Here is an 18,443-nt window from a genome sequence, read left to right as displayed (position 1 = left end):
AGCAGGCTCGCAAACTCTCAGGGTAAAAGCAAAAGCAAACACACACCCCAAAATAAACCCGCTTCCTTTCAGCAGGAGAAAGTAAATAAACGAACACAAATTCACGAGGGCCAGGCCTCCCCATCACACGGGGTCCTCTCTTCACTCATGAAGCCCGGAGCCCCACACACGGGCTGGTGGTGAAACCGTCAACACCCCCATGGCACCCAGGCCCCAGGCCGCGTCTTCCCCGAGGTACAGTCAGGCTCAGCACCCTGCCCGAAGGTGGCCCAGGTGACTGTGTCCTGAGGTCTCAGCTCAGACGTCACCTCAGGGAGGCTTCCCTGCTCCCGCGCGGAGACAGTCTTGCAGGGACACCCCAGTGGTGTGTCCCATGGCCACCTGTGAACCACCACAGGCCAGCACCAGCTCACACCATGCTTCTTGCTCCTGACCGTGACAGAGAGAGCAAGACAGGGCTGCCCGAACCCCTGCCAGTGCCTGGCACAGAGCAGGACCGCAAGCCACACGCCTCAACAGTGAGTCCACAAATGGAGACCCAGCCTCACCAGGAGGCCTTTTCGGTCCAGGGAAAGTCACCACAGCAAAGGGATCGGTTGCAGCCTCTGGGACTACAGTCCTCAGCAGCCTGCGCCGCGGGCCCCACATTGGCCCTGGGAGATGGATTGCTGTCTCCCATGTGCAGATGGAGAAACTGAGGCACGCAGCAGGTGTGTACTCTGCCTCTGTCCCCAGGCCCACTTAGTAGGGCGGCTGAATTCGTTCCCCTTTGCATGGAACTCCAGGAGGAGGAAGAACCCTGATCCAGGTGCTCAGTTGGGGGCCGAGTCCTGCTGCGCCTCAGCCCACAGTGCCTTGGTTTCCCCAGCAATTCCTGACACCACCCCTCCCGCTGGGCAGTGCCAACAGGGCTTGCCTGTGACTGCCTGGGAGGCCCTGCCCTCACGCACACCCTTGCACCAGCCCCCAGCCCCGTCTGGCCTTGCCCCGCCAGGGTGCAGCATTGCCAGGGAGGGGGGAGTCTTTGGAGCCTCCAGGTGAGGAGAGAGTGAACGGCAGGCAGTGAGATTCCACTTCAAAAGGCGGCTGAAATGTAGGAATGGGGTTCCAGTTTTTTTACTCTCAATTCTAAATTTAGATGCAGAGGGGTAAACAGCCCGGCAGCCTCCTGTTTTTAGAGACCCCCAGGCGCTGAACAGAGAAGCCCGTGTTTGCAAGTGCTTCTCCCACCACTCAAACTTTAACACAAACAAACGCATTTTGTTCCAAGGGCAAAGAAAAGTCTTAAATTCTCCCCAAACGCCTCAGCAGCCAGGGCAGGCGCCACACTTAGGGGATCCGGGAGTTCTCACATCCAAGTTGGGTATCCCCACCCTGGGGAAGGGGACAGGAGGGGACACTCAGCCACTGAGCTGGCACCTTCACTGGACAGCTGGCAAGGGGAGAGACCTTCCCAGGAAGCCCACCTGGGCCACCCACTGTCCTAGGCTGGACTGCATCCCCCCTAATTCATAGTCACTTGGCCCCACAGAATGTGATATTTGGAAATAGGCTCTTTGAAGATTCAATCAAGATGAGCTCCTCCTGGATCACCTGGGTGGACTCTAAAGCCAACAGTGTCCTCCTGAGAGACAGGGCCTGACACGGAGGAATGAGGCGGCCGCACACCGGGCACGCCTGGAGTCTCCAGCCACTGGGAGAGGGGAGGAAAGTTCTCCCTGAGCCTTCGGAGGGGCCGGCCCTGCGCACACCTCGCTTCGGGCTCTGGCCTCTAGAGCTCGTGCGTTTCTGTTGCTCTGGGCCCAGCAGTTCGAGGACTTTGTTGTGGCAGCTCCAGCACCCTCTCAGGGTGTGTCTGAGGGGTGAGGAGTCCACAGAGTCCAGGCAAGGCCTGGGGCAGATGTAGCATGATGTTCAGAATGGCCTGGCCTCCAGGAAGCCACCTCCCACCCAGTAAGGGCCGGTGGCAGCCCGGACGGACGGACGGACATGGAGCAGGACTGGCTGCCTGGCCGGCGGGGGCGTGCTTTCCTCCCCAGTGGAGTGAAGGAAGCAGGACAAAGGAGCTGAAAGAAAACAACTGCTCAGGGCGCAGTTACAAATTGGCAAAACTGGCTTAAAAGCCCCCATCTGGGCTGCCCCTTCTTGCATTTCTCAAGTTCTGTTTGTCCGAGAAACGCCAGGAACACAGCCCATAACTCAGGCCTCAGGGGCCGCTCCCCCCAGACAGCTGCAGGGCAGCTGAATGGGAGCTGTTTGCCCCACAGCCCCGGGCGGCGGGGGGCCCAGGGCGACCAGGGGCGCAGGGCCCGGCGGGAACAATGGCCAGGCCAGGGCGCGCGATGGCCGAGGCTCAGGCTGCAGCTGACAGTGCGGGCCGGGGCACTGATGCCAAGCCGGGCACAAAGGGGCCGTGTTCCCGGCCAGCGAGCGGATGTTTGCACAGGTGTGGGAGTGGGAGCGCCGCTCTGCCGCGGGCTGGGGGGCTGGGGAGTAGCGTCTGCCGTCCATAGCTCCAGTGGGCGGCCGGGAAGGCAGGCAGGACAGCACCGAAGGCTGGGCACTGCTTATCAGCCGTTCCGGGGCCAGTATCCACTGGCTTCCGCCACACCGCCACTCCTCACTGCCCACCTTGCCACCAGCCTCCTGGGAATTCTCCTGGCTTTGGGCAGTCCATCCCCCGAGCAGGCCCTACCCAGCCACACTCACTGCCGGCAGGCTCCCGCCAGGGGGCTGGGCCCTTCTGCCCAAACCTGCCCAGGCCTGCCACACTGGGGCCTTCGGGGACACAGGCCCCTAGGAAGGCGGGAAGAGGCCAAAACTGGGGCCTGCCCCAACCCAGGAGTTGTGTCAGCATGCCCCTGCCATCCCTGAGCAGTGCAGCACTTTGGAAGCTTCCAGAAAACCTGCTGACTCTGCCTATGTCAGGAGCCACTGCTGAGTGTCTGGCCTCACGGGGGACGCGGTGGGGGAGGGACGAGGCACAGCAATCACAGGGACATGCGCCTGCCTGGGGAGCCACTGGGAGGCTTCTCGTCCCGCCCAGATAGGCTCTGATGGTGGTCGGGGGGCCCAAGAGCCAGCAAGGCTGGTCCTTTCTGGAAGGAGCACTCAGGGCAGACAGACTGGGTCCTGGCACCACCAGCATGTGTTGCCCACGGATGCCCTGCCCGCCCCACCTCCAGCCCCTGTGTGGCCTGCAGGCCTTGGCTCCCACCCTATGTGGGCTTCGATGGCCTCCTTCACAGCCCCAGCCCCTGTTGCTACCACGATCCCATCTGACCTGTTATCGGGCTGAGTGAGTCCGGAGGTCAGTAGACAAGGGCAGACGCGGGGGCAGGCTTGTGGCGGCAGAGCAGGGGGCACCCCGTCACCTTGGCATTTGGGCTTCCCGGCCCCCACCCAAGGTCACTCCCCAAGGTGTGATGGTGCCACCCTGGGCCTTGGTGGCCTCTGGATGGCCCACCCGGCCCTGCAGCTGTGGGGGGAGATGGGATGGAGTCACTCCCTCCCCGCACTCTGGCCTCCAGCCAGCTGCTCCCCTCAGGGTACCCACGTGTTCCCCCTAGAAGCAACCCTCAAGCTCCATGTGTATATAAACGCCAGCTTTCACTGGAGGATTTGAAAGCAACCACCAGCTCCCAGAGGGACACTGGCAAGTTGGGCCTGCCCCTAAAAATGCCACAACCAACGTCCTCTGAGCCGTGAGAAACTGCTGCTGGGCCCACAGGCCAGTGACATGGGACTCAGGGAGCCTGCAGCTAGGAGGGCGCGCCCTGATTCCTGCAGCTGCATCCTCATCGGAACATCTCCCTCTCCCACGTGCAAGCCTGACTCCCTCAAGGAAGCCGCCACAGACTCAGCCTGAGACACCCTGCCCCACCCTTCCTGTGCAGGCTCACGGAGCTTTGGGTGGCTTGGTGTTCCGGTGCGGGGATCCGCCTGCTGCACACCCGCTTCCCCAAGGCTCCTGGGCTGCTCTAGGTGGTTGGAACCCACTTTCACAGCCAGGGGCAGCCTCTGGGCCCACAGGCCGGGTCCCTGCTCCCCCCCAGCTCAGCTGCACCTACGTCACCACTGCCCAGGGCCGGCTCCAGAACTTGCAGGCCCAGCATCCACTGGAAACACGGGGGCTCTCTGATCTCTGCTGGGGTCTCTTGAGCCATCGTGGTCCTTCCTGTTTGCTCTCTGGCTCCTTGGGGACAGGGGCACTCACAGGCCCTGTGCGGACCCTCAGAGACACGGGAGGTATGCATCTGACGCCGCTCTCCTGGGGCCCTGCCAGGGTGAGGGCCGGGGTGGAGGCAGAGAATGGGCAGCCTAGGTTGATGGTGGGAGGCAGAGCCATGGGGGAGCCAAGACCACTAAGCCCCCAACACACACTCCAGTGACCACTCCAACTTCCCTCTCAAATCTCAAGTTCAAAGACGAGACATTCAGAACTTCAAGAGAGTGATGCCGAAGGACTCGACACTGAGTGTGGGGACCCATGACAGCGGCTCCAAGCGCAGGTTTGTGGACAGAGGCCTGTGAGCACACAGGTGAGAAGCCCCTGCCAACAAGGCCTGAAGTCTCGAGACACCAGTGCCCTGGTGTCCTGTCACCTCTTCAGCCCCAGCTGCCCCTGTCCCCATGCCTGGAAGTTTCCGACTTACCACCCCCCACCACAGCGCATCTGCGTAGCTGCCGAACTCCACGCGGCCTGACTCGTTCACCGCGTCCTTCTCAGCCAGGTACACAAAGTACGAGGAGAAGATGAGGCCCAGGAAGCCAATGTACAGGGTGGTTATCAGCTCCTAGGCCAGAAAACAGACAGTGTCAGGCTCCAGGAACTGTAGGCTGGGAGCCTCCTGTGCAGACACCTAAGGCAGTGAGTCCCAGCGATTACTGGGCGTCCTACGCCGCTCTAGCGTGGTTCCCATGTGTGGGGCCGGCTTCAATATAACCCACTCCTCATCCAGTAAGTGGCAGGTGGGGGTTACCCTTAGAATGAGGATCAGCCCTGGGGTTGCCCCAGGCCCACCGTCTGGACCGCCGCAGGCTCCGGCTCTCTTTCCCGCCACATGACAGAACCAAGAATGGACCAGGACCCAGGAGATCCCCAGGGAGAGGAAGGGTCCCCTCACCCCACAGAGCCAAGGGCTGGTGCAGCTTGAGCCCATCTGGGCGCAGCCCTCGGGAAAGGGTGCGGGTGTCCCCACCTTGACCGGGTTCCTGATTTGCCTGGGTTTTTCATTTCTGACTTTGTCTTCTTTTGCCCCCAGCTCAGAGGAAGGTGAGCACATCATCAGCCTGGTAGGCCAGGGTCACCGGCACCCGGCTGGGGTGAGCATCCAAGCTGGGCTCAGGCTTAGGCTTGCTCTGAGATCCTGGGCCCCGTTCAGGTACCCTTGCGCCTGGGCACCCACCGACCCCCAGGGCCTCAGCGCATCTCAAGCTGTCCTAGCGTGGGCTGCTCTGCTCCCTCCATCCTGCCCCCAACCCGGGCCCTGCACCCCCAACCTGGGCCACCCACCTGGCGGTGGATGAAGACCACGGAGCCCAGGAGCCTCCAGGTGCCTCCCTGGCGGTCGACATGTAGCATCCTCAGGATCTGCAGAAAGCGGATGCCCCTGGGAAGGAGATGGTGTGGGGCTGAGGGAGCCAGGCTGGGCTCAGGTGTTCACTCCGGGCCTGGGGGTGGCCGATGGCATGGGTGTCCCTGCCCCTGCCGGGCGCCCACTCTGGGTGGGGAGGCCAGATATACATCCATCCCGACAGGGGCCTCGGAATTTCCCTCCCAGGTGCAGCCCCCCCAGAGTCTGCTCTGAATCTGCTCACACAGGGCTGGGGCTGGGGGTCGACCAGGTACCTCCAGATTCCCTCAGTCCCCAGAATGCCTTCTGGGGGAGCCCCTGGGGTCACCCCAGTTTACAGATGGGCAGGCTATGTGCCCAGATGGTCAGGTTACAACCCGAGCCCTGGAAGCTCAGAGGCGCTGGCGTTGGGCCAGAGCCTAGGGCTGCCTGAGGCATCTTGAGTCTGAGCCGTGCCCTCCACACTTGCCCGCACCTACCCTGCTCCACCCACCCCAGCACATGGCTCAGTGTCCCCAGGGGCAGCGGGCACCAGGGCACCTTGCATCAGAGCAAGGCGGATGGGGCACGAGACCACCCACGGCTCAGGAGGGGTGCTCTCCCTGTGCCATGGCAGGGAGAGCTCATGGCACAGACGCACCTGATGGCTGATGTGGCAAACACCTGCCCCTTGGAGCCCACGCAGAGGACCACCATGGAGGCCACAACCACGATGAGGTCTGTGGAGTACAGGAGAGGGGGGAGCTTGTTGTGGTCGTCACAGCCAGGATCCCGGGGAAGAGCACATGCCCTGCTCTCATCTGGGGAAGGGGCTTGCCAGTCAGGCGGGTCAGGCCCTGATGACCAGGGACATGGGGACATCTCGGATAGGGAGACAGGCAGCGTCTAAACTGAGAGACCCAACCTCTATCCTGGTCATGTGGAGCCCCCAGCCCTTCCTGGGCCCTGTGCTGAGCCCTGCAAGGGACCAGAAAGGGCAGGGCCTTAGGCCTGGACCATGGCTCTCAGGCCGCCGAGGGCGACTGGCCCACCGTGAAGCTATGCTGGGCTGCAAGGGCTCATGGGAATCTGTGAGGGACCAACCCCCTACTCCCAACACCATGTTAGCATCTTGGTGCAGAGGTGGCTGAGGGCTGCCAATGCTCCTATGCTGGGTCCTGGGCAGTCACCCGCTGCTGGCCTTGGGGTTCCCCCGTCCTTAGGGGACTCCATCTGGTGGGGATCATGAGGTGGGGGTCATTCCTGGTCTGGAAACCTGGGCGTGACCTCCACAGGGCAGGCATGACTCACCGATGATGGAAATGGGCTTCCGGGCAAAGCGCAGCCGCCCCCAGAGGCCCACGTACTTGCTGCGGCAGCCGGCGGACCAGAGGCGGACCACGTACTCTGTCCCAAAGAACACCACCAGCACGATCTCCTGCAGCGACAGAGTGGGGCGCTCACTGCAGGTAGGCTCGGCCTTGAGTGGCTTCAGACCCTGCAACCTGTTTGAACCCAGCCATGCTGGAGCCTCCACTGAAGGACACCCTGAGAACAGCAGGCCCAGGTCCTGGCCTGCTGGGGATGGCGATGCCTGTGCACAGAGGCCCTGGAGCGCCGAGCAGCTTCAGCTCACGTCCACAGGCGTGGAGCCCAGGTGAGGCTGCAGCTCTCAGGCCAGGACCACCCAGGCCAGAGGAGGCCCCACACCAGGAACTCCAGCCTGGGTCAGAGGAGGCCCCACACCAGGAACTCCAGCCTGGGTCAGAGGGGGTACCACGCCAGGAACCCCCACACCACAAACCCCAGCCTGGGTCAGAGGGGGTCCCACGCCAGGAACCCCAGCCTGGGACAGAGGGGGTCCCACGCCAGGAACCCCAGGCGCCCTCCATGAGAAGCATTTTCCCACCAGATCCAGCCCTGGAAAACCTCACAGCTGGCCTTTGAGTCTGGTATACCCGGGGTAGGGGCAGCCTCTGGACCACGTTGCCCTTATAGGGAGTCACCTGGCCCCTCTACACCCCAACACCTCCTCAACTCCACCGACACCAGAGGGCTGAGGTTCCTGGAGGAGTGGGAAGAAGACGCTCGGAGCTGGATCCCACCCCCTAGGCACAGAAGTGGGAACCTGGGCCTCAGTTTCCTCGGCTGTAAAGTGTGGATGCAGCAGTGCCAGGCTCAGTGGGCTTTCGCGGAGACTTATTGCCAAAATGCAGCTTTCATGTGAAGTGCAGCCCGTTGTGACACTCAAAGCATGGCGGCCACCTGCAGGCTCGAGCCCAGCGCCCAGGCAGCCGGGGTGTATGGGAGGCCCTTGGGGAAGGTATGTGGGGCTGGAAGATGAAAACAGCCCCCACATGTGAGAGGCACTAGCCACACAAAGCCACAAAGCCACAGGCATACAGCGTCTCAGGCCCACTTCCGGCAGACTCCTGCCTGTCCTCCCTCAGAAGCCGGGCCCTGGAGGGGACTTCTGCTCCCACTGGGTGACAGTGGCTGGCCTTGCTCCCATGCCACACCCCCACCAGGGAGTCTACTATGAGCGGTCAGCTGGACACTGCCATCGCTGGCTCCCAAATGTTATTAATTAGGATGGAATGATACTGACACCATCCAGCAAGTGTTTGCGGCAAGCCCAATGGATAAGGGGAGACAGGCTGGGAGCTTAGTTGCCTTCCTTTTGGAAAAATGTTTTAGGCTCATGACGTCAGGTCCTTCAGGGGTCGGGGTGTGTGCAGTCGGGTGCATACGGGAGATGGCAGGGGTGCAAGGTAAAGAAAGGGTGTGGGCCGGGCGCAGGGGCTCACGCCTGTAATCCCAGTACTTTGGGAGGCTGAGGTGGGCGGATCACGAGGTCAGGAGTTCAAGACCAGTCTGACTAACATGGTGAAACCCCATCTCTACTAAAAATACAACAATTAGCTGGGCATGGTGGCGCATGCCTCTAATCCCAGCTACTCAGGAGGCTGAGGCAGGAGAATCGCTTGAACCCGGGAGGCGGAGGTTGCAGTGAGCCGAGATTGCTCCATTGCACTCCAGCCTGGATGAAAAAAAAAAAAAAAAAAAAAAAAAGAAAAAAAACAACAAAAACACACACACACACACAAAACAAAAGGTGTGAACACCTGCAGGCTCTGTGGCCTCATGGTGGGGTTTGGGTCCCACCTCTGTCTTCAGCTCCTGGGGACCGGGGCTCTAGGCTGAGGTCCGGCTAAGCTCCCTGGTCTTACCCACCCCCATTTCCCAGGCCCCAGAACAGGACCTGCTCCAATCAGTGCTCAACATGGACATGCTGAACAAACGAACGAAGGAACAAATACATGACTCTTCCAATGAGCCGGCCTAGAGCTCTCTGGTAGCAGGAGCTCTGTCTCATCGGTCTTTGCTTCTGAGAACTTGCCCTTTAGGGAGACCAGGCCTGGACACCATAACGCCTGCCTTTGTTTAGTCATCATGAAAAAGGCCACAGAAACACGGAGCTCCAAGTCCCTGGAGCTGAGACAAGGTGCCCATGATGGCACAGAGACCAGCTCACCCGACTGCTGGTGGCCTCGGTAGGGAGGCGTAGCGGCTCCCAGCCCAGCTCTGCTGACCCAGACAACACCCCGCAGACTGGTCCTTAGCAGGGTTTTTCCTGTTTTGATGCACTTTATTTATTTATGATTTATTTATTTTTGAGACAGTCTCGCTCTGTCACCCAGGCTGGAGTGCAGTGGCGTGATCTCGGCTGGAGTACAGTGGCGTGATCTCGGCTCACTGCAACCTCAGCCTCCCAGGTTCAAGCAATTCTCCTGCCTCAGCCTCCTGAGTAGCTGGGACTATAGGCGCCTGCCACCATGCCTGGCTAATTTTTTGTATTTTATTTTAGTAGAGATGGGGTTTTGTCATGTTGGCCAGGCTAGTCTCAAACTCTTGACCTCAGGTGATCCGCCCGCCTCGGCCTTCCAAAGTGCTGGGATTATAACCGTGAGCCACCGTGCCTGACCTTGTTTTGATGCACTTTAAAAATTACTTAAATACCTTCTCCAGCCATGTCCTAGGCAGGTCTGAAGTGCTAGGTGTGTCTTATGTTATACCTTGAAATAAATAAGTAACTATTAGGGATTGCTGTGGATAACTGTGTGACTTTCTAAAGTTGTCTTGACCTAACACTCAGGGAACCTGTTTAGGGGCCGGCCTTCTGAGATGGCAGGACTCCTGCCTGTGGGACAAGGTGGGAGAAATAATTAAAAACAACGCTGATCCCCAAATCCAGCTGGATGTGGGAGGGCGTGCAAGGCTCCGTGGCTGGGGAGGCCCCGCTTGTTGGGTTAATTAGGCTGGTGCTATTGGCAGGCCAGGAAAGAGCCAAGGAAAAGTCCCTCCACCATCTCTAAGCTGGAAACGGCAAGATGGAATGTTTGCTCAGAGATAAAACTATCTCCACCACCATGAGCCTCAAACGCTCTCCTGGGTTGTGCGGGACAACACCCAGGGCCAAGGCCACAGCGAGACCCCAGGGAGCTCACACTCAGCTGGGGACAGGGAGGAGGGCTAGTCCCCCACACCATGCCATGGCCCATCCCTGATTCACAGGACCACAGCCCCAGTCTAAAGCAGGTTCACAGAATGGCAGGCCTCCCCCTGGCTCCAGCAGTCCAGACCCCAGGTGGGTGATGCCCTAGCCACCCTCCTAACCCTGGGTTCATCTGTATTTGCAGACTTGGCTCTAAGCTCCAAAGGTGAACTAAAGGGGCCTCAAGCTCCTCCCCAGAACCTGCATGCATTTGGCACTTCTCCCTTGCCTGCCTTGTTTAAGCAACTGCCATAGCTCCTGCTGTCCACACTGAGGGTCAGAGTCTAGGGCTGTCCCTGAGGCCTCCTTCCCGGGGGCTCACAGCCCAGTCTCCCCCAGAGCCTCCCATGGGCCCCAGGTGCCCCCCATTCCCTGGGGTGCCCCTGCCTCCTCAGGGCCCTGTGTCTGGAGCGCTCTCTCCCTCCCCCATTCCACCGCCGAGGTTATCCCACCCACCCTTGCCAGGCCAGCTCAGCACCCCCACCCCCAGCCCCTCTGAGAGGCCCACCCACTACACATGCAGAACCAGGGGTACTTCCTGACTCCCCCACTGATAACAGGGCCAGCCCCAGGCCCTTCTCTGAGGGGCACCCAGGATCGTCCAGCCCCATAAAGCGTCTCTCACAAGATCTATGTGGCGCCTGCAAGCCCCCCGGGGTCAAGGATTCAATGGCCCGGGACGCTGATGGAGTGCGGCCCTGAGCTCTGCCCCACAGATACGAGAAAAAGAGCCGTCCTTGGTCTCCACTGAGACCACAAACAGACCAAAGGGACAAAGAGGCCCCTCCCACCCTGGTCACTCTCCTTCAGACTAAAGCAAGGCCGCCTCCTGGCTGCGGATGTCTTCATGGACAAAAGGGCCTCAGAGCTGGGCACCGAGACGTGCACAGAACAAACACAGACCCACATAATGGGGGTGGTGGCCTCTGTTCACATTTTACAGAGGCGGAAAGCCAGGCTCGGCTAGGTCAGGTCACCCGCAGCTTAGGGGAGGGAAGGCTGGTGTCCATGGCAGAGAGAGCCGCCCCCCCCCGGTCTCCGGGACAAGGTACAGGTATCCTCAGGTGTGGGAGAGGACACTGGCAGGTGAGGCCAGGCCTGCCATGGAGGGCTGACCACTTTCATGCACAGACACGACCTGGGCATGGTGGTGGTTCTGGAAACGGTGTTACTGCCGGACAAGTGGGTACAGGACAAAGGCTGGAGGACCCTTGGCTAAGGGGACCCAGACATGAGACAAGGACACCAGGCTGCAAAAGCAGCCCCAGGAGGGAGAGGGTAACCAAGAGAGACTCCAGAGCCTCCAGCCCTGCCAGGGGACAGGGAGGTGTCTCAGCCCTGTGGTGCGAGGTGGGGAAGACAGGCCTGGGCCTCACAGAGCCGTCAGCACCACCAGCCGCCCTGACTTGGTGGTCATCTAGTGGGCAGCTGGAGAGCTGGGTCTGGCCTGGAGGGAGGGTGTGGGTGTCAGATGGCCCCAAGGCGGGTGCAGGCACAAGAGCCACCAGGACCACCATACCCTCCTTCCTCCAGACCCAGTGAGGGGCTGGGGACAAGGATGTTCAGGGTCAGGAAGCCAAACCCTGTGGGTTCTGCCCCTCCCTGAGACCCCCTCACAGAAACAACAGAAAAGACATGAGAAATGGGAGGAAACACCCCGGAGCTTGGCTGATGCCACTGCCCTCCACATCGGACCCACTCGTTCGACTGTGTGCTCTTCTAGCAAGGCCTGAAAGCAATGGGTTTCTGGGTCCCTGCCCCCCAAAACAAGATAGGCCATGGGTCTTTCCCCTGCCCACAAGCCAGCCATCCCATGCTGCACCCCTAGCTCCATTCTACCACAAGTCCATGTCCATCCTGGGGCGTGTTATAAGTTGGCTCTCGGGGGTATTATTTGTGTGATTTAAAATTATTTAAAAAACCAAAGTTCCTAACAACCCAATTTCTTAAAAATAGGCAAAGGGCTTGGACAGTCATTTCTGTGAAGAAGATACACAGATGGCCAACAGGCACACGGAGAGGTGCCCAGTGTCACTAATCATCAGGGAAATCAAGACCACAACGAGATGCCGCCTCTCATCCACTAGGGCGGCTACCACCCCAAACAGAGTGACAAGTGCTCCCAAGGATCTGGAGAAGTTGGGACCTTGTGTGCTGCTGGAGGAGGTAGAATGCTGCAGCTGCTTTAAAACATGAAACGACCAGTCTCTCGATTTTGTGGCGAACCTAAAACTGCTCTAACAAATAGTCTATTTAAATAATATGCCCGAAAAAAAATAGAATGACTGTATGGCCCAGGAATTCCACCTTGGAGTCTGTCCCCAGTCTCTTTAACGGAGATCCACACACACCCATGTCCACAGCAGCACCATTCACAACAGCCAAAAAGTGGAACCAGCCCGGTGACCCTCAGCGCACTGACGGAGACAGAAGATGTGGTCCCTCCATACCACGGGATAGGATTCGGCCTCAAAAAGGAAGAGAATTCTCACACAGGCTGCAACATGGAGGAACCTTGAAGACATTACTCTCAGTGAAACGAGCCAGTTACACAAGGACAAATACTATCTACTTCCACTCACGTGAGGTCGCTACAGTTGTCAGATTCACAGAGGTAGAAAGTAGAAGGTGGGTGCCAGGGGCTAGGGAAGGGGGAGTGGGGAGTGAGTGTTTAATGGGGACAGACTTTCACCAGTTTTACAAGATGGAAAAAGCTCTGGAGCTGGATGGTGGCGACGGTCACAATGAACTATGATCTTAAAAAGGGTTAAGATGGTAAAACACATTTTCCTTTTATTTTATTTTGAGATAGAGTCTTAATCTGTTGCCCAGGCAGGAGTGCAGTGGCACTATCTCAGCTCACTGCAACCTCTGCCTCCTGGGTTCAAGTGATTCTCCTGCCTCAGCCTCCTGAGCAGCCGGGATTAGAGGTGCGCACCACCACACCAGGCTAACTTTTTTTGTATTATTAGTAGAGATGGGGTTTCACCATGTTGGCCAAGCTGGTCTCAAACTCCTGACCTCAGGTGATCCGCCCGCCTCAGCCTTCCAAAGTGCTGGGATTACAGGCATGAGTCACTGCGCCTGGCCTTATATTTCACCATAATTTAAAAAAGAATGTGTTTGTCAGGAACTGGGAGAAAGGCAATGGGGATGGTTTTCCTTTTGAGGTGATGAAAAACCTCTGGAACCAGGGACAGGTATTGGTTGCACTGCCTTCTGAATGTACTAAATGCCACCAAATTGCACGCTATGAAATGGCTGAAATGGTGAATTTTACGTTATGTGTGTTCTCTGATACGGAAATGAGTGCCTTGAGGGGCCCGGGCCCATGGCGGTTGCTCACCTGGGCTCCCGCGGGTCACGTCTCCCAAAGGATTCTATGGACCTTCAGGGCCACCCAGCGGCCCCGAGTATCTGCCACACTCCAGCTGTGGTCATCTGTAGCTGTCCTTGAGCCTTTAGTTCTTAATCTTCACTAACTATTGTTAGTTCAGCATTAAACAAAATAGCTAAGCGCAAGTCATTTGTCAATTGCAAAATGGCACGCAGACCTTGAGCCCTCTCAGGATGAAGACAGAAAACAAATAGCAGGCAGTGCAAAGGGCCCTGGGTGGAAAAACACAGGCAAGCTGTAAAATTCCCCTAATCTTGTTTCATCATTGACAAGACTTATGCTGAATGGAGCTCAGGGCCATCCTTCACAGGGGGTCCTGTATGCCAACGGGACACCCTAAAGCACAGTCACTGCCGCTGACGGCTTCACTATTGGGTTGAAATCTTGTCATTAGGCAGACAGACCCTGGGACCCTCAACCTCAACCCAGAGGAAATTAGTGCGTGGTGTGGAAGGAAAATGGAAGCTCAAGGTAGCTCAAGGTCACACAGGAGGAGACACACGGCCCCGCAGGCCGGCCCCATGCTGGTATCCGGTGTTGTGGGGTTACGGTAGCGTAAACAGGAGATCTGCCCAAAGCCGGAGGGCCAGCGAGGGTTTAGCAAAGCAGGTGCTTATCTGGGATTTTTAGTCTCTGAGTGAACAGAGGGGGGAAAGGTCGCACTTTGGCTCAAACGTGTTGCAACCGGCTGTGGAACCAGTGTTCTCCGAGAAGGCTGAAGGTCGATCTGGCCATCTTATCTATTGTTTTGCTTTTATCAGCCGGCAAATCTGCATCATAGCGAAGATTTTCTGGGGTTCAATGTGTTTTGAAGTTCCATGCTGCCGGAACCACATAATTTAGGATCTGAGAGAAGGTCCCTGTGTCAATCAATCACATGGGAACGATCGCAGGGCAGCCTGAAATAACTGGTTCTGACCAGCTGCACTCACATCCTGTCTTTCTGGATGAAATATATGGATTTTTTTTGCAAAACAATAAAGGAAGCGTCGCAGACCCTTATCGCGAGGACTTTAGCGTCTCTGATATTACTCTTCTATTATCTCTTTTGTCTATTTTGGTGTCTCTGATGTTACTGCTCTACAGTATCTTTAAAGGAAATTTAATTTTAAAGAGGGCTGGAAGATGAAGATTAAATACCAAGGATCAGAGCTGAGCTTTGTGGAAGGGGCCAGGGTCAAGGAAGCAGAAACACAGCCGGCCTCCCAGGCGCCCCATAGACTTAGGCCTGGGGACCTTCCGCTGGAGTCAGGAATCCACCCACCCCCCGAAAAGCCTGAGATCTGTGCCCATACTTTTTTAGGAGACAATGAGATCCCATCAGGCCAAGATGGGGCCTGGAGACTCTGAAGAGGGGTGGACACAGGGTTAGGCTGAGGGTGCTGTGGGGACCCGGGATTAGGGTCTCACCCCCTCCCATAGCTGGGACGCCAGAGGGCTGGGCCTGCGCTGAGCCAGGCATTTCCCTGTGGGGGCAGTGGTCCCCACAGCATAGAGCCCGGCTGGCGGGCTCTGGGGCCAGCTGTTCCAACTCCACGCCGGCCCGGCCCTGATAAGCCACAGAGAGAGCCAGTCTCGGCTCCCGGGAGGGTCAGCTGGCCGGAGGGCGATGCAGGCACTCAGGCGGCTCAAAGCGCCCTTTGTCCCAGGGCCTGCCTGTGGCCAGCTGCTCCCAGCCGCCAGCCTGTGCTGAGAGCTTGTGGGCCCCCGGTGACGTGCTGGGCACAGCTGGGGCCCTCAGTCCACACTCACCACCCCCCTCACCCCCACCCCCCGAGACAGCACCAGTCCCCACCCTGCCCAAGGTAGCCTGGTCTGGGGCAGGCGCCACAGTACAGCCGGCCAGGCCCAGGTGAGATGCACCAGCCACTGGGCTGAGGGTGACACAGTCGGGGTCCGGTTGCCCTGTCCTAGTCTTACTGCTGGGGAGCTGACCCTGCCCTGCCACAGCCCCTCCCCTGCCAAGTGTCCCCTTAGTGTGAGCACCGCTGGGGTGCCACGCGGAGCCAGCCTTAGTCCAGGGCTGCAGCCTTCTGCTCTGCTGCTTCCCCAGGCCCCATGGAATGTGCAGCCCGCGACCTTGAGTGGGGCCCTCTGTGTCCCTCCTGAGGCCGTGGCCGCCCAAGGCCCTGCCTGCCCAAGGCCCTGCCCGCCCAAGGTAGCCTGGAACAGGCCCACCTCCTCGGAGGGAGGGCTTCTGGGCCCCCACACAGCTAGCTCCAGGCAGCCAGGGGTGGCACTGGGAGTATGGTGGGGGGACCCGCTACCTCGGCCAGGCCTCCTGGGAGCCCCCTGTCCCACACATTAGCAAGAGAAAGGATCGCTAAGCAGGAGGAGAATGGGCGCAGGGCAGGAGCAGGCTGGTGTGAGGACACTGGTGGCATCCCAGGCAGGGGGCCTGGACGAGCAGCTCAGCCACTCTGGGTTCTGCATCTACATCTGTAAAACGGGGGCACCAGCAGTGCCCACCTCCTAGGGCTGTGGGGAGGGTGGAACTACAACAGTGGCTTGGGACTGTGGAAATGCCATGGGAACAGTGTAGCAGGAAGGCGGGGTTCCGTGTGCTCAAGAGGGAAGCAACCTCGTCATCGGGGTGCGGGGGGCAGGGTGCTGAGTACAGGTGGGGTACAGACTCTCATGCTGCACACAGCACAGAAGAGCCCCGCTGACCTGACGCCCCGTCCCGTGCTGGCCCAACTGCCTGGAGTCCTCCACGTCACCCGGCCTTCCCGACTGTGGAAGTTCCTATCTGTTCACAGCTCCAGCCTGGGAGTGCCTATCTGTCCTGGAGGGTACTGCTCAGCCTCACCTTCCTGCGGTGAAGCCCTGCCCCACCCACTGCTGCTGCTGCCTCTGCCTCTGCTGGGATCCCTCCTTTCCTCCAGTCTGTCCTCATCCCGCCCACAGCACCCTAAAGTCAGGGGCCGCCTTCTCTACCTGCAAGCTCAGTGCTGAGACCGGCTCACTATCCCCCTGTGCCCAAAAGCCTGCTGAGAAACTTCAGGCAGGGGACAGGTGCGTCTCCCTCACAGGCACCTGCCTTGTGGGTGCTGTACTTGGGGTGTGGAAAGGGAAGCTGAGGGGCCTGTAAAGATCTGCAGACCCCCACTCTGGACATCACCCCCCATGTTTGGGATGTTGCCATCTCCCCCAGGATGGACATCACCCCCTTGCCCCCCCAGGATGGACGTCAACCCCCCACCCCCCAGGATGGACATCACCCCCCACCGTCCCCCCAGGACGGACATCACCCCCCCGGTTCCCCAGGATGGATGTCACTCCTCCCCAGGATGGACGTCACTTCCCGTCCTCCCAGGATGGACGTCACCCCTTGTCCCCCAGGATGGACGTCACACCCCATCCCCCAGGATGGACATCACCTTCCCCCATTCCCCTGGGCTGGACATCACCCCACCATGTCTGAGATGCTGCTAACCCCCTCCTGACCGGATGTCACTGCCCCCCGTGGCTGAGATGCTGCTATCCATCCCCAGGCTGGTTGTACCCCCCTCCCCCATGTTTCGGATGCTGCCGTCTCCCCACAGGGCACCTCTGGAGCTCCTCCTGGTCTGGCTCCCCCTCCCTGAAGTCACTGGAACACTTTGGGGGTCCTGGCCCTGCAGGAAGACACACCCAGAAAGTCAGCGGAAGCCACACACCAGGCCCCACCCTGACTTCCCATGGGACCCCAGAGACAGAGACGGAGGAAGGAGCCCCTGCCCAGGAAGCGGGCAGCAGAGCCCTAGCCACAGGCCTTCCCACAGCCGGCGGCCATCTCTGACCTTCAGAGTCGCAATCGGCCAGCTGCTCTGTGTGCTTGTCTCCCCGTTAATGATTTCGGGGTAACTCTGGGAGGCATGGGGCCTCTTTCCCTCAAGAACTAGCCCCACCTGCCAGCTGCCCGGACGTCTCTTCTTCCTGGTGGGCAAGGGACGTGCTGGGTTGTCATGGGGACGGCCGTTCCCATCCACCGGGCAGCCGGGCCCTGCAAGTGGGCGACAGCTGTCGTCTGGTCCCCCCATCCTGGACACCATCCCAACAGGCGGCATGAGGCCCAGTGTCCCCTGTGGGCTGTCTGGGGAGACTCTCGGGAGGCTAAAACCATAGGAACTGGCCCTCCCCCTGCCCCATGCTCTACATTTAAGTAGCCACAGGGGCACACCCCGGGGTGTCAACAAGATCCAGGGCTTTCCTGATCCTCCCTGGTCCTCCGTCTACCCCTGGCCTAAGGGGAGCCATGTTCACACATTTCCCTACGACTCTCCAGGCCCTGGGACTGATCCCATAAGGCCTTGGGTGTAGAACGCATTCTCTCCATGGGCTTCCCAGGAGGCACCTCTGGGAAGACTGCCTGGTGGGCTTTCAGAGAGCAACAAAACTGCAATATTTTGCTCAAGGGACACTCCTTGAGCAAAACCTCCCTGCAGGCCAAGGCTCAAGTGACCCCTCTTGCTGGGCCGGTGCCTCCAGCCCCTCCTTGTCCCTTGTCTGTAGCTCTAGAAGTAACTGCAAACTCTCGACATTTGTTACTCAGGTACCTCACCTGGGTCTGAGCAGGAGGCGCTCAAGGCAGCTGGCCCCATGTGTGGGTGTAGCAGGGGGAAGCTTCTCAGGGTGGAGGGGTTAGCTAAGAAAGGAACTTGGACCACACCCTGGGCCCAGCACATTCTTGGGCCATTATCATTGGGGCCAAATCTTTCCCAGGACTGCCGGCTTCCGGGCCTTGGCCTCCGCATGAAGGCTGCCCACCCACGGTGGGGAGGAGAGTGGGGCCTCTCGGTAATTTTAATTTCACATGTACTGCCGGTGCCTTACGGGGGCCGACTAGAGTTACACACGTTTCAGGCGGTTTAATGAGGTGCCTCCAGCCCTGGGACCCAGCTCGCTGCACGAGCTGGCGGGGTGGGGGTTCCCAAGCGCGGCCCACTTCCTCCCC

The 18,443-nt window shown here is 59.3% G+C and overlaps 1 protein-coding gene across 3 annotated transcripts in view; it reads right to left on the bottom strand.

Annotated features, from left to right (window-relative positions):
• Positions 1-18,443, bottom strand: part of KCNQ1 (potassium voltage-gated channel subfamily Q member 1) — a 403,706-nt gene that overhangs the window by 269,815 nt on the left and 115,448 nt on the right. For 2 of the 3 annotated variants that reach the window (XM_050758291.1, XM_050758292.1), the window contains exons 3-6: positions 6,867-6,993; positions 6,217-6,295; positions 5,516-5,612; positions 4,656-4,796 (exon numbers count right to left, since the gene is read on the bottom strand). The exons of the other annotated variant lie outside the window; for it this stretch is intronic. In XM_050758291.1, coding sequence (XP_050614248.1) covers positions 4,656-4,796; positions 5,516-5,612; positions 6,217-6,295; positions 6,867-6,993 — 444 coding nt within the window. The remainder of the gene's footprint in view (positions 1-4,655; positions 4,797-5,515; positions 5,613-6,216; positions 6,296-6,866; positions 6,994-18,443) is intronic. 3 annotated transcript variants of the gene reach the window in all.

This window comes from Macaca thibetana, chromosome 14 (genome assembly GCF_024542745.1).
Source record: "Macaca thibetana thibetana isolate TM-01 chromosome 14, ASM2454274v1, whole genome shotgun sequence".
Classification (NCBI taxonomy): Eukaryota; Metazoa; Chordata; class Mammalia; order Primates; family Cercopithecidae; genus Macaca; species Macaca thibetana.
Note: the sequence above shows the minus strand (reverse complement) of the source record. Positions and strands in the feature narration are given on the sequence as shown.